The 20,816-nt window shown below is 51.4% G+C and overlaps 1 protein-coding gene across 1 annotated transcript; it reads left to right on the forward strand.

Moving 5' to 3' along the window:
* The first annotated feature begins 437 nt into the window (after positions 1-437).
* On the forward strand, positions 438-19,663 carry POMGNT2 (protein O-linked mannose N-acetylglucosaminyltransferase 2 (beta 1,4-)). Its single transcript, XM_082637690.1, has 2 exons — positions 438-803; positions 17,381-19,663. Exon 2 carries the CDS (start codon positions 17,486-17,488, stop codon positions 19,226-19,228), a length of 1,743 nt encoding a protein of 580 aa, XP_082493816.1. The 5' UTR covers positions 438-803; positions 17,381-17,485; the 3' UTR covers positions 19,229-19,663.
* Positions 19,664-20,816: the final 1,153 nt, after the last annotated feature.

The following is a 20,816-nucleotide window of genomic DNA, read 5'->3' on the forward strand; positions in this document are numbered from 1 at the left end:
ATACTAGCAAAAAGTCAAGAGGTCTAAAATTCATAAATGAAGAAGTAAGGAGATATATATATCAATATATATGTCGATATATATATATATATATATATATATATATATATATATATATATATATATATATATATATATATATATATATATACCGACAGTCGGCAGTAAATGCCAAAATGAACAGCAGCCATAAGACTTGGGAATGTTGCCTTAAGGAGCAGGTCGGTCCTGGTGGGATAGAGTGGGGCTGGGGGATTGGAGCAGAGGAATGGTGCTTTTGCACATAAGTCCCCCGTAGTATTATATATTTTTTAAAAGCATGTGAAAGTATTAATTACTTTGATTTGATAAGTGACATCTGCTTGTTGGTTTAACTTGCATTTAAGTTTATTATCAGGCCTCCCATAATTGTATAAATTTTACATCAAGCAAAACCGCCTCTCGACGAGCAAACTACAACTCCCAGGATTCTGCGGATTGAAGGAGCGGTCTGTCACCGGACGCAAACTGCAATTCCCAGAATTCCGCGAGCCAAGGAGGTGGGTCTGGCCTCGGGCTCAGGAGGCTGAACTCAAGAGCCTGCGCACGTGCACAGGTGACGCGCGGACTCGCCAGCTGGGCAGGCGCACGGAGGCCACCTGCGAGCCCCGCGGCGGCTGACCAGACGGCGCGGCGGAGCCTGCACCCCCTGCCTGGACCTCCACGGCTCAGAGCGGGCGGCGGGGGCGGGTTCGGCCAAAGCCAGCTCCTCGGAGGGCCGGCCTGGAAGCTTCAGCCTCGCGGAGCCCGGCTGCGGGGTGCAGGTGAGATGCGCGCCCTCGCGGCGGACGAGGGTTCCGCCACCCGGCTGGGTTTGGAGTTGAGGGAGCGGCCCCCTGACGTTCCTCGGGTGGGAACGACCGGAGCGCTGGGGTGGAGAGGAGCCGAGGGGAATTTGCAGATCGGAGGAGTGACGTGTGATGGGGCTGAAGGAGGTGCGGGAGGTAGGCTAGGGTGAGGGGAGGTGGACCCTCGGGTTCCAGGTGCTGCGGGCCCTGGCGTGTCAGCTGAAGCCCTTAGCTCAGGACTGGCACTGGCAGCGGGTGCCCACACCCTTTTGCTGGAGAGATGGTGCGCATGAGGCGCGGGTGGCGGGGAGCCAGGCAAGGTGCACCGAGGGGTCCGGGGCCTCCTGAGCTCCCTTTGGAGGCAGTACCTGGGCAAACCACAACGGATCCCTGGGCTCCTTGGGGCTCCATAGGGTGCCTACTGTGTGTCTAGTGATGAGAGCCTGCCACGGCCTGCTTGATAGTGCTGGGGTAGCCTCTGAAGGAGGGACCCGATGGACTCCCGGCCCTATCATGTGTGTGGGAACCCGTCTCGCGGTCACTGATGGGAATCCTCTGCTAAGGTCTAGGGTCTTCAGGCCAGAGTCCTGCACCTGGTGGTGGGCGGCTAGGGTTGGCTTACTTTATGCCAACCAAGCCTCAGAACCTACTTTGGGGGGAAGGGAGAAGGGAATGGAATCGGTTATGGGGTGAACTTGATAGGACTTGGTGGCTAAGAGCACAGACAGAACAGGGTTCATTCACCAAATGTTTACTGTTACATGTGCTGGGCCTTCAAATCCTGGCCCTCATTTACTAACTGTGTGCCCCTGAGCAAGTCACTTATCCTCTCTGAGCCTCTGTTTCTTTTATGGAGATAAAAGTACCTTCATCACAGGGTTACTGTGAGGATTAAATGAAATCATGCTGCACAAATCCGAAGCCCAGTGTCTGGTGTACAGTGAATGTGCAGCAAATTTTAGCACTTATGGTTGCTAACAACAGAAGATGTTAGAGGTGAGATTGGAACCCAGGCCCGTCTCACTGGAACTAGCTGCTCCCTCTGACTCTCATGGATCTTGGAGATCTTCAGCTCATCCTTTCACAGTACGAATATGAGAAATGAGTCCCACTGGGTGGCAGAGCCAGGAAAGAGCACAGGTCCCCTCTTCCCTGGGGATGGACAGCACATCAGTTCCTGAGTCTTGGGCCCCTGGGTGGGGTGGGGTTGGTGGCGAGGAGCAGCAGAGTGGAGATCCTCAGCAAAGGGGAGGATGGGGTGCTGGTGACGGTGAGTGTGGCCCCCCACACTGTGGCATGTGAGCATTCTGGTGGTCTTGATGTGGCAGGTGTCAGAGTGTCTTTCAGACTGACTTTCTGGTTGGCAAGTTCTTGCCTCTGAGCCTTGCTTTAGAAAATATTTAGCAATAAACACAGGCTTCTAGTGAATATTGAGCGAACCAGAAAATTAAATTACCAAATGCGCCAATCCCCAAGGGTCCTCGTTACTCTCGGTTGTCAGTGGATACTCTCCCCCAGGACCTGCTTATCACCTGATAGGTTTTTTAATTGGGTAAGATCATGAGCACGAAAGGCAGAGACCACAAATGTCATCGTAGGCTTTGAAGTCAAACTTGGGTTCAGATCCCAGCCTCACCACTTAATAGCTGTGCATCATGGGACAATTCACTTAACGATTCTGAGCATACTTCCTCAAACGTGGAATGAAATTGGTAACACCTGTTTTAGATTTGTAAGCGGGAACAAATGAGATAATTCATGTCAAGCACTTAGCATTTTTCCTGGCCTAGAGTAAGGGCCAGTGAATGGGAGTTATAGCATTATTATGATTAATAATAATTCTATAAAAATAATTGTCAGGCACTGTGCTTTGCCTGAGTTGTCTCTTTGAATTCACAAAACCACCCCGTGAAGTAGGTATAATTGTGTCTTTTTTCAGACCAGGAAATGGAGGTTTGCAGGGGTTAAGAATTGGCCCAGGCAGACACAGGGCAAATACTACATGATATCACTTAAAGGATAAATTTAAAATAGTCAGACTCATGGAAGCAGAGTGTGGAATGGTGGTTGCCACAAATTGGGGGGAGGGGAATGGGAAGGTATTAGTCAAAGAGTGTAAAGTTTCAGATAGACAAGATGACCAAGCCCTAGAGATCTACTGTACGGCATAGAGCCTATGTTAACAATACTGTATTATATACTTCAAATTTTGCTGTGAGGGTAGAGCTTATGTTAAGTGTTCTTATCACAAAAAAATAATAAATAAGAGGGCAGAGGAAACTTTCTGAGGTGATGGATAGGTTATGGCATAAATTATGGTGATGGTTTCATGGGTATATACTTATCTCCACACTTATCGTGTCATATACATTAATCATGTACACCTTTTTATGTGTCAAAAAAGTAAAAAGAAGAATCGGTCTACAGTTACGCAGCTGCTAAGTGTCAGGACCAGAGCTCATATCCTGGAATCTCAGCTGCAGAACTGATGCCATTTAATTCCCTTCCTCTGCTGCCTGGGGTCTTCACGGTTCTCAAAGTCCACCTGTGACCTGGGGCAGCCTCCAGTGTTACAGCAGGGGGTCTTGGACCGCTTGGAGAAGAGGCAGGATCCTGCAGCCTGACTGAGTGTGCTTCCTCTCCAGGTCTAAGGTTAGCCGAGGCTGGAGGGTGAAGCCTTAGGAAGAGGCAGCCAAAATAAGCCCTGTGGCCCCCAGAGACTCTCATCACTGGACCACAGGGCTGGGGAAGGGTGTAATCTGGGTGAGACCCAGAAGCCTGGTTTTGAGAAGAAATGATCTTGTCTAGGGGCTGGGAAGAGTCCTGGAGCCATGTACTTCTTCTGGGCCCGATGTCTGCTTCGGGGAGGGGGTCCGCCTGCGAGCTGTGGGTGTGAGGACAGCCAGCACCCTCCTCTTTTCGTCTCAGCTGCCTGTGAGAGTTCCCACTGCCTCTCAAGACCTTTTATAAAATAAAGAGTTGGAGCAAATAATTTCTAAGCGCTCTTTTAGCTATAAAAAGCGGTGGTGGTAATTCTAAATTGGTGGATTAACCCTGTCAGCACAGCACCGGGGCAGGTGGGATAATTATCACCCTACTGTGCTCTCCAGACCTTCCTTGGGGTGAGAGAATGGCCACAGCTCCCTGAGCCACCTGCCACCGCCGGGAATCTCTCTGCCTGGCCGGGTGGGGAGTAGTTACACAAGAGAAGCCTTGGTTGCTAAGTTACAGTTGAGGGCCTGTGGGTCTGCATTTCCAGAGCATCCACACCTGCTCTGCCCTTGAGTGATAAAAGCTCATTGCTCTGAGGTCTACCCTGCTTCTCCATCACCAATTGTACCTCTGAGTCTGAAGCACTGTGGACCCTGGAGTCAGACACAGGTTTGAATGCTGGTGCTCCTGCTTGAGCTGCAGGACCTAGAGGAAAGTACTTAACCCCACGAAGCTTTAGTTTTTCACATTAAAAGAAAATGGAGATAATACGAGTACCTGCATTGGAGGGCTTTTGTGAGGCTTAAGTGAAAAGGGTCAGAGAAAGGGCTTAGAACAGTGCATGGCACATAGTAGGTGCTTGGTAAAGTAAGATGGTGGTAGCATTAACATCCACCCCCTGCCCAGAGGCCAGCATCCTCTTTTCCTGACGTGTTCAGAAGAGCTATCGATCCTTCCATGTTGTCTGGCTCCCCTGGGTACATACTCAGGGCCCAGGGTGTATCAGGGAATCACACCTTTCACTCTGCCAGTGGTGATGACAGTCTTAATGCTAAGAGTTGTTTCCTTTCTCCACTTTTAAAAGCTTAACAGAGGGCCCCTTCCTGGCTGGGCAGTGGGTACTCAGCCCTGGGCCAGGCTTCAGGGAGGGGTTGGGGACCTGGTCTGCTGTGCTGTCACTATTACTGTTGTCCCCAGTACAGACCCTTGGGTCCGGTTGTTTTAGACACACCCAGTGACGAGACACATCACAGGGTCCTTCAGTAGTGGGGGGTTTGTGACAGGAATCATGGCACATCCTGGGGAGCTTCAGGGGTTACCACCATTATACTGGGTCCCAGGGCTTCCCAGAGGGATGTACAGTGGCCGCTGTGAGGAGCCAGAGAAGCAGTCCGGCCTTGCTCTGCTCAGGAGTTCACTTCTCAGGAGACCTACCTTCTGTCTGCGGGCCTGTGGGTGTGCACATCTGATACAAGCGCCACCACTGGATCTGACCTCTTCAGGGTCTCCCACCAGCGGCTGCTTTAGACCCAGGCTCCACTCGCATCCATTTAGCTGTGGCCTAGAGACCTGGGCTGGTTTTTTGCCACTTCAGCATTATAAGTGATGCAGCTTGTGTGGGAAGGTGTCAGTTGGGGAACCTTTTCTCAAAAGGGACTTAGAGTATGGCAGCCTTCTTCGTGTGCCCCAAAACATAGGCTTATGCATTGTCTTAGCAGAAGCTGGGAACAGGATTTACTAGCCTTTATTGAAGGGGAGGGTTGTTCTTGGTTGTTTACCCTGGGTTGGACAGAAATGCCCTGCTGGGTATTTAGAAGCAGGGAATTGCAGAATTGTGGAGTGTTAGAAAAATCTCAGAGGGGTCCTTCTTAAAATTGAGTGCACACTAGAATCACCTGGAAGCTTTTTAAAAAAAAACACAGGTTCCTGAATCACCCTTCAGAGATTCTGGTTTAGCAGGTCTGGAGGGGGCCCCAGATTCTGCATTTCTCATATCCCAGGTGATGCTGATACTGCTTTGGGGGACCCCATGTCCAGCCCCCGCCAACCTCACAGGTTGACCTTGGTTTACTGGACCACTGCCCAGCAAGGGAGAGGCTCACTGCCTTACAAAGTAGCCGATCCCTCAATGTTAGAACACCTCTAACCCTTAGAGAAGCCTCTTCCTGCCTCCCACGCTGGAGTCCCCTCCCTGTGACTGCCCCTGCAGGCCTTACTTTAGTGCCCCGGAGCGGCCCACACCAACGCGCTAGGTGCAGAGTGGCAGCCAGCTGCTGGGAATTACAGGTACCTGAAGTCCACCCTTCAGCCTGGGGCCTGGGTTGCACATGTCACCGTCATGCACATGTGTCCACTCTGTTAGAGAGGGGTGCGGCCCCCACTCTGGAGCAGCCTCACCCTTGCTGCACAGCCCCTCAGGTGTTTGAAGAATGCCCAGGGTCCAGGGGCTTCTCTTCCACAAGGAAGGGGCCCTACTCCTTTGAGCATCCTACACAGGATGGGGTTTCTGGATCCTTCCTGATCCTGGCTGCCCCACTGGACGTTTCCCAGAAGGACTCACATGGAATAGTCTCATATTAACAATTAAGCACGTAGACTCTGATTCCTGACAGAGGTCATATCCTCAGTCTAATCATGAGGAAACACCAGACAAGCCCAAACTGAGGGACATACTAGAAAATATCTGACTCTATTAAAAATTGTCAAGGTCATAAAAGGGAAGGAAAGACTCAGAAGCTGCCCAAAATAGGGGAGACTAGAGAGACATGCCACCTGGCTGCCAGACTTCATCCTGGTTTGGATTCTGCACCACAGAATAGAGACCACGGATTCATAACAGTATCATATCAATATTAATTTCCCGATTTTGCGTCATATGAGAGAATGTTCTCATTCTTAGGAAATAGATGCTGAAGTGTTAGGGGTTAAAGGGGCAAGACATCTTCAGGTCATTTTTAAAATTTTTTGGCTGTGTTGGGTCTTTGTTGCTGCGCACGGGTTTTTCTCTAGTTGTGGCGAGCGGGGGTTACTCTTCGTTGCGGTGCGCAGGCTTCTCATTGTGGTGGCTCCTCTTGCTGGGAGCACGGGCTCTAGGCACGTGGGCTTCAGTAGTTGTGGCTCACGGGCTCCAGAGCACAGGCTCAGTAGTTGTGGCGCATGGGCTTAGTTGCTCCGTGGCATGTGGGATCTTCTCGGACCAGGGCTCGAACCCGTGTCCCCTGCATTGGCAGGCGGATTCTCAACCACTGCGCTACCAGGGAAGTCCCTCCGGCTTATTTTTAAACAGTTCAGAAAAAGAGAAAGAGAGAATGGTAAAACGAATGTGTCAAATTAGCAGTTGTTGGATCTGGGTGAGGATGTAGGAGAGCTCTTTGTATTATACCTACAACTTTAAGTCTGGGATTCTTTCCAGATAAAAGGAAAACAGATAACAGAGATGACAGACCCTGTAGCCACCCTGACTGAGTTAGAGTCTCAGTGCTGCTTCCTGGGTGACCTTGGGCAGGTTTCTAACCTCTTTGCTCTTTGGTTCTACCATCTATAACATGATGATCATCATGTAAATTGGAGAACCTGGCACCTAGTGACTGGCCAGTGGATGTTGGCTCTGATATGATGATGAAGGAGGTGGTGGAGTTGGTGGTGGTGATGGTGGTGATGAAAGGGAGGAGTTGAGGGTGACACCTTGGTGATGAGGCCAAAGGAAAACCCAAGCCGAGGCCTGTCACCTCCCTCCACTCACTAATGCTGGGCTCCAGACTCCCTGGGCTTTTGGCAGGGACTGCTGTGACCTGGACACCACATGGCTTCCCCCCGCAGAGGGTTTCACCAGTGGTCACCTGAGCCCAAGGGGCTCCACTGGTGAAACACAGGTCTCCTGGCAGCTTCACGCCCTGCCTTCTCTGGGCACTGGCCACACTTGCCCTGCAGCCTGAGCGCCCCACTGTCTTATAAAGAGAGTGCCCTTTCAGCTGTGCATGACTTCGGGCCTGGCCATCACTGCCCTGGGATGGGAGAGGAGCCTCTGCCTTGGTGGCCTCATGACTTTCTTGGTGGGCAAATGTGAGAACTGGGCACAGTGATGTCTGCTGTGGCTGGAGGTTTGTAGCAGTCACTGTCAGCAGGGATGTGTGGACACCTAACAGGGATACTCATCTTAGCCCCCAGACCACCAAAACACCTCCAAAACCTTTCTCAGAACTCCCTTACCCTGAGTAGCCTCAGGCCCCACCAGTGCCATTTCCTGTCGGGCACACTTCTTCGTTCTTCTTTGTGAATGTTTTGTGCCTCTTGTAGTGAGTGGCCTTCTGACCCCCTTGACGAATTCAGTCTTCTTACATTGGACCTGAGGGCCCAAATGGATCTGTGTACACATTGGGGACTGTGCATTTCCTGTAAGAATTGTTTTTATTTGCATTTGCAGTTTCAGTAGAAAACCTGATGCAGGCGTGTTCTGTGTCACCTGGGGGAGCATCACAGCAGAGATTCACACGATTCTGTTCTCTGTTGCATCCCTGTTTGTGACCACATTGGTGTGTAGTATTGCTTTTCTGTTTTGCCAGAAAGGGCCAACACAGGCCGCTCTAACTTGCAAGTGACCCATGGGTGCCAAGCAAAAGCCAGGCGGTGACACAGCAGGCTGTGCGAGTGAGGGTTTCGGTGTCGGTGGTAGGCTGGGCTCACCTCCATCTGTTCAGCTGTCCTGCCCGTGCTGAGCGCCGTGAGCCCTGGCTGTCCTCAGCGAAGCCGGCCACCGCGTATCGTACCAGAGTCACACGGACTGGAACTCTTGCTCCTCTGGCCCCCACGCCCAAGGAGTTCCATCCTCTTTAATTGATAAGGAAGCAGAGTCACTATCTTTAGCTTGACCCAGGATTAATGTCTGCAGCTTTGCCTTGCTTTGCCTATTATACTAAAGCAAGGAGTTATTATCCATGTTAAATTAACTTTTTAGTCTAAGCGTGTGAACTCTGAACTGAATGTTAAATATGCCTGGTCAATTAAATGTTAGGTTTTACAAGGAGTACTCAGAAGCTGCCAACATTTTGCCAAAGGGTAAATGCTTTTGGTAGAAAACCTGATGTCTTGTCAGTGTTTCTTCAGGTTTGTCAATAGCATTGGATGGAGATCTAACTTTGGAGCCCATAGAAGCATGATGTTAGGAGTGCCAGTTCTACACACTGCTTCTGGTAACAATAAATAGGAGGGGGAGGGCACAGGGAGAGAGATCATTCTGAGGGTGTTTGAGTTATTAGAACTTGTTTGCTTTTCCTAACTCACAACGTGTGAGACACATCAGTGCAGGACAGAAAGCTTCCATAATTCAGCACTAGTAATTCAGGCTGCATTTGGGATAAAAGCATTTTTTTTTTCAATAAATGACAAAATAAGAATTCTATGATTTTCAGTCGGGAGTATGAACAACCCTTAAAAGTAAGATTGTTATACTATTAATATAAAACCTTCTGCAGGCAGTATTGCCACCCCACATCTTGCCGTGGGCACTGCTGGTCTTCTGAGCCTGGGTCTGGCAGGTGCTGGCAGTCCCAGCTCCCCCCATCCCCACAGCCCTGCTCCTGGGGAAGTGGCCGGTGAACAGCGGCTGGTCCTGGTAGTTGGGAACCCACTGCAGCTGGCGAGGCCAGCAGGAGGGGGCTTCACTTTAGACCAGAGCTTACATCCTTGGTCCCATTGTACCAGCAACAATAAGGCCAGCAGCCCCAGCCCTTGGGCCTACCTGTCATCTTCACTCAAGTTGAATAGTTGCCAGAAATGACAGATTAGGACATTTCACATTTTAAATGGATTTCTGGTTTCTCTGGAAAAACCAGAAGGGTAGTGTTACAGACTGAACTGTGTCCTAGCGAATTCATGGTGGAAGTCCTAAGACCCAATGTGACTATATTTAGAGAAAGGACCTTTAAGAAGGTAATTAAAGTTAAGTGAGGTCATAAGGGTGGGGCCCTAATCCAATAGGACTGGTGTCCTAATAACAAGAAGCAGAGAGACTAGAGATCTCTTTCCCTCCAGCACACACAAAGAGGTCATGTGAGCACACAGTGAGAAGGTGGCCGTCTGCAAGCCATGGAGAGAGGCCTCAGGAGAAACCAAACCTATTGACACTTTGATGTGGGACTTCTAGCCTCCACTACTGTGAGAAAATAAATTTCTCTTGCTTAAGTCACCCAGTCTGTAGTACTTGGTTATGGCAGCCGGAGCAGACTAATACTAGTAGGTACCACCGGGTCACTTTCCTGCCAGGCCCTCATCAGCCTGAACTTTAACCTTGGCATTTGGTCTCCAGGTCACACTGCTCGCTCCTGGCTTCACTTTCCCCATTGGCTCTTGGCCTTAGTAAGCATGTGAGTCTGTACCCCCGGCTCTAGGCCTAGAATTCCTGGGGCTTTTACTCCTTATCAGATGCCAGGGCCCTTGTGAATGGCTTTTCTGTGCCTGTGTCTGGAGCCGGGCAGGGCGCCCCAGGAGGGGAGCCTGCACCCAGTGCTGGATGAGCAGCCTGGGATGGGAGCCTCCACAGTGGTGGCTCCTCCTACTGCCCGGCTCTTACTGTGTCTGCAGGTCTGGCAGCATCATCAGCACCTTCCTCCGGTGCTTCCTGGAATACATGGGGTCCTGGAAAGGAGGGTTTGCCATCTGTGGGAATCTGATAGTAGGTATCTGGTCTAGGAGCTGAGTAAAGCAGTTTTTGGAGGGTGAATTGGCAGTGTCCTCTATCTGCATCAGTTTCTAGAGGGCTGTTTTAAGCATGTTTTTAATCCCTTATTTCTTTTTTCCCCTTTCTTTTGAAAAATATTCTTGTTTTTTTTTTAGCTTGAACCCATTCTTCTATTTATTGACTTGTCAGCAAAATTAAAGAAACAATAGCTAGATAAACATCTTATATCTACCAAACTTAAGTAGAGTACATTTCTGATGAAAATAACACTGAAAAGATACCATTGAGGGCTTCCCTGGTGGCGCAGTGGTTGAGAGTCCGCCTGCCGATGCAGGGGACACGGGTACATGGCCCAGTCCGGGAAGATCCCACATGCCGCGGAGCAGCTGGGCCCGTGAGCCATGGCTGCTGAGCCTGCGCGTCCGGAGCCTGTGCTCTGCAACGGGAGAGGCCACAACAGTGAGAGGCCCGCGTACGGCAAAAAAAAAAAAAAAATATATATATATATATATATACCCTTGAACAACCTTCTTGCTCTGTCATTCTTTGTCCTGGCTGAGCCAGTAAGCTCTCTGTGCCCCATATCCATTGGGTCCTCAATGTGGAGCCCGAGGTAGAGGAAGCAGAGAATGACAAACGTGGTGACATTTGAGTCCCCAGGACCTCCATGCCCCGAATGCAGAGAAGATGAGGTCCCAGGGGTGCCTGGGCTGTTAGCGTAGACAGTGCTTACACGCTCTGTGTTCAAATACCGACACCGTTCCATGCAAGCCAAGGGCCTTGGGACACATTACTTAGCTTCTCCTCACCTCTGTGTCCTGATCTGTGCGATGGGGAAAATGTTACAGGTGCTTTGCTAGCCGCTTAGATGTTGGTTTTCCGATTAAATGAAGAAATGCATAAATAATTTCTAAGTACCCTGCCAGCATAAAATGTTGAGGGTGGCAGGGGTTCTGCGTGTTAATTTTGTACTGAAAACTGGCTGCTCAGACCAGGCAGAAGCGTCTTCTAAATTTATGGGGCCATCTCCACAGAGAAAGGAAACAAGTCATTAGGAAGACGGAGCAAAGCTGGGAGATTATGAGGGTGCTCCCCAAAGCAGTCGGGGCTTCAGCCCTTTTGGGAATTGGTCTGAGGCTATACAGTTTGGTACCTATTTTCGTTCACTGTTAATTTTAGGAGCCCTAATGGAAATATAATTATGACAGCTGATGTGCTTTGAGGCCTGTTTAGATACTCTACATGCTTTAGCTCACTTATTCTTACAACACCCCGAGGAGGTTATTCTTCCCATTGTACAGATGAGGCCACTGAGACTTAAGGTGGTGGAGGGACAGACGTGCCAAGATCATAAAGCCAGCTCACATGTAGTCTGAAGGAAGGTGAGTGTGAACAAGAGCCTGGGAAGAATTCTTGACCACCACCGTTAGGAAGGAGGCTTGAAATCTCCTCTGCTGTCTTGTGTGTGTCCTCACCCCTGCCCTCGGCCAGACTGAATGCACTTCCGTGGTGCGGGAAAGCTGCCAGGATTCCCAGCTTCCTAAGCAGACTCTTCTCTCATCCACCTGACGATGCTCTTCCTCTAGGGAGCCTTTTGGGTGAGACCAGTGGGAAACAGATTTTTAAGCAAAGGCCAAATGAGTGTCTCATCAGGATGACCCAGGAAGTGATCAGGAGGGGGGTTAGGCTGGTCTCACTGGACAAGGAAAGCTTGTCGCCTGTACTGAGGGCCTCTCTGACATCCGTGGGGCAGGAGGAGTGCGTCTAGCAGTGGGGGCCCGGCCTCACCCCCAGCAGTGAAGATGCTTCCTCCGTTAGCGCTCCCGAGAACGTGTTCCCTGCCTCTGTGACAGCTGCGCCATGTCAGGTGTTCACAGCAGCCTCTTGTCTCCTCTGCCACAGGAAGAACCTTGAGGACGGGGGTGTCTTTTTTTTCTTTTTTAATGTTTGTATCTCTTGCTCATACCCTACTCTAACTTAGGCTGATGCAGAGCCTCACTCCCGTTTTCCACATGTTCTCCTAAGTCTTTGGACTCAGGTTCATGAATAGATATAGATAGAAATGGATGGAGATATGGACATATCTTCCTTTGGGTGAGTCAACAGGAAGTTCAGGCTGCCCCGCCCCGCCCCCTGCCAGTGCTGCCCCCTGGGGGGGAGGAGCGCCGTGGCTGGCGTCCATCCTGCTTGGCTGCTGGCTGTGCCATAGTGGGAGTTACGTAAGGTCAGTGCCCTGCCTGCCCACCTCTAACCGAGCCTGTTGTCAAGAGACCGAAGGAGGGAATCTCAGGACCTATGTCATGGACGACTCAAGGGCACAGCTTTCCACCGTGTGCCACAGAACCAGGCCTCAGGAGGGGTTGGGGGTCTGTTCAGAGCTGGCCTCCTTGCTGGAAGACAGGTGCTCTGGGCACGTGCCCTTCATAAGCCTTGAGGCCTTGTTCTGTCTTAGCATGGCCGTCCTCCCCTGGTCTCCCTGCCGCTTACCTCTCCTGGGAGAGGGTCTGCTGCTCCAGACCAGGCTTTGGGACAGAGTGGCTTGACAGGTAACTTGAGACATGAGTGGTCTGCTCATAATAAGTGACAGGCTCCTCCCCTCCTGGGACCCCCAGGCCAGGGAGTAGGTGTGCTGAAGACAACACCATCCAAGCTATTGATGCAGCACCTTAGAAGTCCAAGAGGGGCTGTCTTTTCCATGTAACAAGTTTATTTCCAAAGAACACAGTTCTGTAGTCAGCCCTCGGCACCACAAGCAGAGAAGGTGTCTCCAAGGCCATTGAGTTGGCCCCTTTTATTTGCCTCCTTGCCCATGGCCAGTGTTGCTCTTAATCTGCCTCCGTAAGGAGACTCCACTGGGGAAGGTAGCAGGGACACTGCCCTCCTCTTCCAGCAGCCTGGTACCTGGTCCAGAGAAGTTGTATCTCCTCGGCCAGCAGACAGGACTTAGGAGAATCTTGGCTTCTTTAGAGCCAGGGGTCTGATTAATGTCCTCTTTGTCTCCATCTGTTATCTTTTGAAAACACTTCTGAGGATTTTGCCTGATCCTTCTGTTCTTCTGGCATCTGCAGGCTGCTACGGTGCAATTGGGGGTGGGGGGGTGGACAGACACAGAGGGGGGACCGTGGGGAACAGGCTGGAAGGACTTTATAATAAGCAGTGACTGCCTGAGTTCTTGTTGGCTTTCTCACTACCACACTTTGGCTATTTCACAGCAGGGGAGAGTACAAGGGCAGCTTTCCATCTGTTTCCACAGGGGCAAAATACAGTAATATCTGTGTTAATTAACATTCCCCCAGAAGCAGATTCTGAGACAAGGATTCAAGTGCAAGTAGATTATTTGCACTTGATCGCAATACACATGAACAGGGCAGTGGGGAAATGAGACAGGGTGGGGGAGAAGGCCAGTTCCCACTGCGGGCGACTGTGTAATCCACTTAATCTGTTAGGAGTTCTGGGAGCCAGTGTAGAACACGCCTCTGGGCCGTCTCAGGTGGGGAGGATGGGATTGGGGGATTTACGTGACCGTTGTCATCAGATGTTGGCGCAGCCCGCTTGGCCCGCAAGTGGTAAAGTTAGAAACCCAGGCAATCTGACCTCAGGGCCCCATGCTTTAACCACCATGCTTTATTTCTAGGGAAATCTTCTGTCCATCCCCAGCAAACCTTTTCTCCCATTTTCCCTCTTGGAAGGGTAACTGGAAAGCCTGAAGCGTCCATGGGAGGTCCACGTGGGCGAGTCTGTATTTGTCCTGCCTTCTGTCAGCACCATTCCGGCAGGGCCTGGGGGTGGGTGGAGGACTTACCATCTGATTAGAAGCCATCCTTCCCATTCCTCAGGCCCTAAGGCTGGTCTCTGCCTAGTTGCCTTTTGGCCCCGCTCGAGGTGTTCCCTGGTTCCCATAAGCTTTGCCCCAAGGCCCCCAAGCTCAGTGACTTAACTGGGATTGGCTGCTGCACACACATCCCCCCGGCCCTCCTGCCTGCCTGTGGCCCCTGCTCCACCTCCCCACCTGCTGCCAAGCCTGCCTTTCACCACAAGGACACCTGGGCGAGGGGCAGGTAGCAGAATGCTCGCTAGAGAGGCAGTGAGTACCTGGGGGCCCAGATGCCTGCTCAGGTTGGAGGTGGGTCTTTCCTCATTTCCTGGGGGTCTTGCTTTCTGATGTTCCCCGGGTGTGTGTTTTAGCTTTAGCTGCTGTGGGAAGCCGTTCTTGTCTACGGTCAGAGCAAAACATGCATCAGCTCATGCCACACCCATCTGCCTCCCATCTCTCCAGGGAAAGCTTTATTTTATTTTATTATTTTTTCTGAGCATTAATTTATTACTCATCCACTATCCAGTATTCTGTCATTTTGTAATAGTGATCTATTTGATCCTTTGTTTCCTTTTTAACTTTTTCATATGCAAAATGTCAAACAAACTCAAAAGGGATCAAAAAAAGACCCCATCATCATCTTCAACTACCAATATCCTACTGTCTTATCCCATCTCTCTCCATGCCTTTGTTGCTGGAGTATTTCAGAACAAACCACATACGTGTTATTTTACCTATAAATACGTATGTCCTCTTGTTTCTTAAGTTATCTAATTTTTTTAATAACTTTTTATTTTGAAATAATTTGAGACTTACATCAAAGTTACAAAAAACGCTTCACTCAGCTTCCCCTAATGTTAACATCTTACATGACCACAGTATAAGTATCAAAACCAGGAAATTAACACAGGCTTGATACTGTACCATGAACCTTATTCAGATTCTGCCATTGTCCTACTAATGTCCTTTTTCTGGCCCAGGAGTCCACATTGCATTTCGTTGTCTTGTCTCCTTACTCTCGTCCAATCTGGGACCTCCTCAGTCTTCCCTTGGCTTTTATGACTTTAACTCTTGAAGAGTCCTGGTCAGGTATTTTGTAGAATATCCTTCAATTTGGGTTTAATGTTTTCTTTCTTAACTAATGTATAGACCATATTCAGAGCTAGAACTGGAACTAGAACCAAGTTTTCCCCATTTAGAAATATAGATCACAGTTATGTAGTTTGGACAAGAAGGCTCCAGCAATGAGCTACCCTTCTCAGCACATCATATCAAGGGGTACACGATGTCAGTATATTATTACTGGTGATGGTAATGTTGATTATTTGGTTCAGGGGATGTCTGCCAAGCTTCTCTGCTGTAAAATTTCTGTTTTTACCTTTGTCATTAATATGTATCTCATAGGGAGATACTTGGAGACTATGCAAATTTCCTGTTTCTCATCATACTTTCACCCACTAATTTTAGCATCCATCAGTGTATCTTGCCTGAAACAGTTATTGCTGTGATGTTTGCCAAATGGTGATTTTCTTTTTCCATCATTGCTTCTACATTTATTAACTGGAATTCTGTAAGGGAGATCTGTCTCTTCTCCCCTATTTGGGTACACCAGGTTTTCTCTCTTGAACCGCCTTGGTACTGTCTGTACCACAGAGGTGGTAAGGATAGTTGGTTCCCGTGGCAGGACCGTAGGACACTGGTCAGAAATTGTCAACCATCAGCAATTTAACGTGGTTCAACCTTATAGCAAAGTAGTTCTTAGCTGGTGAGGCTGGGTGGAGAATTTCAGATGGGGACACATATATTTGGAAAAGAATATGCAGCAATATTATTTTACATATTACAGATATAGATATAAAATACGAACTTCAGAAAGTAGAAGTTGATGAAATCCTGTTGTCTTGGGGAGCAGATAAGGCAGAAGAGAGTCTTGTGTGTGAGAGATTCTTGGGGGAAGGGGATGCTGGACTTTACAGGTCAGTTTGAGGCATGAAAGAGCTTCTCTGTATTATTAGTGGGTGCATGGGTTTGAAAAGAGTGAGAAACGCTGACTGATGCCTAAACAGATTTCTCAGCTACAGGGTTTCTGGGCTTATAGAGACCCTGCCCTAGACATGAACAGGGCTGACTGAAGGCTCAGTCAAAAGCCAGCTGAGAAGGCAGCTGCCCCTGCCCTATGCTCTCACCCCATGGCTGGTGTCAGGTGTTACCCATGCTGTTCCTGTGAGGGCTGAGGGTGAGATTCTTCGATCGTTTGAGCAGTCCTGGGCCTCAGAGCAGGTATGATACCCTTCCTGGTGGTACGGAAAAAATGGGAGCAAATGCCCACAGCTCAGCCAGGGCTCCCTGTAGGTGTGTGTATGTGGGACAGGAAGTTTAACCCTTTGGAGGTTTTGCCTCAATATACAAAACCATTGTCAGTGGTGATATTCAGACACCCTGTGGAACACTGAGGGGACAAGTTTCTACCCATCTTTTCATGGAGATCTAAAAACCAGCAGGCGTGATTTCCAAACAGGAGCTTTAAGCAAGAGCAGATGTTCCGTCTCCCCCATGCATGTGTGCCACGTGTCCTGAGAAGGGGCACGCGGGGTCCTGGTGTGCAGCCTGGGAAATGGGCTCACAGGCCTTCTGTCCCGTATGTGCCCAGGGTGAGGTGAAGTCCTTACCTTGCAGTACCAGGAACGTCGGGCCCTTAATGGGGACTTTCCCTGAGGCCTCTTGTCACAGATACCTTTGCTGGTTATCTTTTGCCACAGCAGTGCTTCAGAACAAGCAGCCCCAGAACTTCAGTGACCTACAATAGGAAGCACTTATTCAGCTCACACGTCTCTGTGTTGCCTGGTCTTGGCTGGGTTTGACCGGCGGTTCTGATGATCTTGGCTGGACTCGATTACAAATCTGGGGGCCAGCTGAGCCAGACTGAGCATGGCTGGAGCAGCTGTGCTCCACACACAGACCTCTTCTCCTGGGACCAGGGAGTTAGGCTGAACACATTCTTCTCATGGAAACATCCTAAGTTCAAAGAGGGCAAAGATAGTCACACAAGCACTTTTCAAGCCTCTGATGTGTTCTGTCTGCTAACATCTCATTGGCCAAAGCAAGTTATGTGGCCAAGCCCGAAGTCCAGGTGCAGGGATGTATATTCCCCCATGGAAGCAGCAGGGGAGGGAGGGGAGTGAATATTTTTGAACAACGGTCTAGCCTGCCGTATCTTCAAATGTGCAGAGCGACGCAAGGATCCAGTGCCGTAGCAGAGCCCAGCGCAATGCCTGGCGCAGAGCGGGCGCTCGGGGTGACTCCAGACACACCGTGCAGACACCTTTTCCTTTTCCTTCTCTCTTCCCGCAGGCCTCTGCTGGTCCTCCGGGTGCCTGCAGGGATGGGTAAAGCCCGCCAGGCCCGAGGTGCTTCCCAGGGGCCGTCGTCTCACTAGGGCCTCGCTGCGGCGCTAGGATGCACCTCTCGGCCGTGCTCAACGCCCTCCTGGTGTCGGTGCTGGCAGCCGTGCTGTGGAAGCACGTGAGGCTGCGCGAGCATGCGGCCTCCCTGGAGGAGGAGCTGGCCCTCGGCAGCCGAGCCCCGGAGCCCGCCCCCGCGATGCGGATCGACTACGCAAAGGCCCTGCAGATCCTGACGGAGGGTGGCACGCACATGGTGTGCACCGGCCGCACGCACACCGACCGCCTCTGCCGCTTCAAGTGGCTCTGCTACTCCAGCGAGGCCGAGGAGTTCATCTTCTTCCACGGCAACGCCTCCGTGATGCTGCCCAGCCTGGGCTCCCGGCGCTTCCAGCCGGCCCTGCTCGACCTGTCCACCGTGGAGGACCACAACACCCAGTACTTCAACTTCGTGGAGCTGCCGGCCGCCGCCCTGCGCTTCATGCCCAAGCCGGTGTTCGTGCCTGACGTGGCCCTCATCGCCAACCGCTTCAACCCTGACAACCTCATGCACGTCTTCCACGACGACCTGCTGCCCCTCTTCTACACCCTGCGGCAGTTCCCCGGCCTGGCCCGCGAGGCCCGGCTCTTCTTCATGGAGGGCTGGGGCGAGGGCGCCCACTTTGACCTCTACAAGCTGCTCAGCCCCAAGCAGCCCCTCCTGCGGGCGCAGCTGAAGGCCCTGGGCCGGCTGCTGTGCTTCTCCCATGCCTTCGTGGGCCTCTCCAAGATCACCACCTGGTACCAGTATGGCTTCGTCCAGCCCCAGGGCCCGAAGGCCAACATCCTCGTCTCGGGCAACGAGATCCGGCAGTTTGCCAGGTTCCTGACGGAGCAGCTGAACGTGAGCCACGCAGGCAGCCCCCTGGGCGAGGAGTACCTCCTGGTCTTCACCCGCACCCAGAACAGACTCATCCTGAATGAGGCCGAGCTGCTGCTGGCACTGGCCCAGGAGTTTCAGATGAAGACCGTGACGGTGTCCCTGGAGGACCACGCCTTTGCAGACGTGGTGCGGCTGGTCAGCAACGCCTCCATGCTAGTCAGCATGCACGGGGCCCAGCTGGTCACTGCCCTCTTCCTGCCCCGCGGGGCAGCCGTGGTGGAGCTCTTTCCCTACGCCATCAACCCTGACCACTACACCCCCTATAAGACACTGGCCACGCTGCCCGGCATGGACCTCCAGTACGTAGCCTGGCGGAACACGTTGCCAGAGAACACGGTCACGCACCCAGAGCGGCCCTGGGACCAGGGGGGCATCACCCACCTAGACCGGGCCGAGCAGGCCCGGATCCTGCAAAGCCGGGAGGTCCCGCGGCACCTCTGTTGCCGGAACCCTGAGTGGCTCTTCCGAATCTACCAGGACACCAAGGTGGACATCCCGTCACTCATCCAAACCATACGGCGCGTGGTGAAGGGCCGGCCGGGGCCGAGGAAGCAGAAGTGGACGGTCAGTTTGTACCCCGGCAAGGTGCGGGAGGCGCGGTGCCAGGCGTCGGTGCAGGGCGCCTCCGAGGCCCGCCTCACCGTCTCCTGGCAGATCCCGTGGAACCTCAAGTACCTGAAGGTGAGGGAGGTGAAGTACGAGGTGTGGCTCCAGGAGCAGGGGGAGAACACCTACGTGCCTTATATCCTGGCCCTGCAGAACCACACCTTCACCGAGAACATCAAGCCCTTCACAACCTACCTGGTGTGGGTCCGCTGCATCTTCAACAAGACCCTCCAGGGACCCTTTGCAGACGTGCTGGTGTGCAACACGTAGCGAGCGGTCCGGCCAGGCCTCGGGAGGGTGGCTGCTCAGGCTTGGTGTCCCTGGGCCCGCCAGCTCCCAGGGGTGGCTTCTGGGAATTATTTATTTATTGAGCAAGCCTGTGCCTCGGGTCACCTTGTTGCATCGGAGGTATGGGGTTCTCAGCGCGCCTCTTTGCACGGGTGTGATGGGACCTCCCCACCCGTTTCTCTCATCCTGAGCATTCATACCCTGGAGAAGGTCCTTGAGGGGGGAGGAAGAGGAGAGTAAGAATCCCAAAGAACCTCTTTGGCTAAGTGATCATGCTGTTTCCTACGGTATCTTTCTGGTTGGTGTCGGGTTTCTGGTAACTGCTAGTAATTGTGGTCCTTTGGGTGGGTGGTACATCAGCTTCCGTCATCATGAAATTCACCTGTAGCCCCATGAAGTGTGTGTTTGGAACATTGATTAAATGATTATAAACATCTCGGTCAAGTCTTTTATTGGACGGTGGGAAGGGGGGCTCGTAGTCAATACCTAGACGCCCTTTCATCCGGATTGTCAGCCAAGGAGATGTGGCAAAGGGGAAGGCATCGAGGCCTGGGAAGCAAGGCAGGCCGGCTGGATTTCATCCTGTTGAGGAATGAGTATCCCATTTCCATCTGAGTGGGATGAAAGCCTGGAAGTAGGTGGGAGAGGGCTGTCGGGAGGAAGATCGGTGTCTGCCAGAGTCTGCTTAGGCTTCACTAGACATTCAGACGCATAAGACTATAGTACACGCACCCGGCGTCGGATTCACTTAGAAGGACGTAACACAAGACGCTCAGAAAGCCAGCACGGCTGCATCAAGTGACTTCTTCCACAGGAGGAGTCCTCACACCAGTCCAGGGACCATTCTATTACCCTCTTCCCCGAGTGATTGCTCAAGGGTAAGGAGATGGCACCCCCACTGGTAGTTGTGGGGGCCACTTTGGCTTAGAAGCCCCATAGGAACCATTATCTTCTAAACAGCCCATAGTCAAGTAAGTTCCCAGGGTCCCGTGAGGAACCTGCCTGGTTATAGGAGTTGTCGCACTCAGGGAGGCCTCGGCTCCGGTGTCCTACCAGATAGTTTAGTTAATTCAGGCTCCTTCCAGTCCAGATCAGAGGCATATTTCAATACCACACCCGACATTGAACCTTTATCCGGCTTCCATGGCAACAGAGCTAGAAAATTAACTCACGATCAAATTCATCCTCAGAGAAGGAGAAAGAAAGAGTTTTAGCCTTTTCTTCACAGGCAGATGGTGATGCTGGTCTGACTCCTGCAGAGAGAAGAAAAGGGGGCCTTGGGGAGGTGGGAGCTCGGGCTGTAGTTTGTTTATATGAGTTGTGTCAGGCTGATCGGGAGTCCCTGAGGCAAAGCTGTGCATTAGATGAATATCTTGGTCACTGGCTGAGAGTTACTCATCTGTAGGGTGAGGATGATACACCTGGGATTGTTGTAAGGCATTCAGGAAGTCATCTGTGTAAACCTTTAACACCGCCGGATGTGTGATATATTAGTCTTTACGGGTCCGGAATCCATACCTAAACCCTGGAGGGCAGATGTGGTTCCAGATTCTGAAATTTTCAGAAGGTA

The sequence above is a fragment of the Mesoplodon mirus genome, assembly GCF_964341445.2.
Source record: "Mesoplodon mirus genome assembly, chromosome: 12".
In the NCBI taxonomy this organism is placed as follows: Eukaryota; Metazoa; Chordata; class Mammalia; order Artiodactyla; family Ziphiidae; genus Mesoplodon; species Mesoplodon mirus.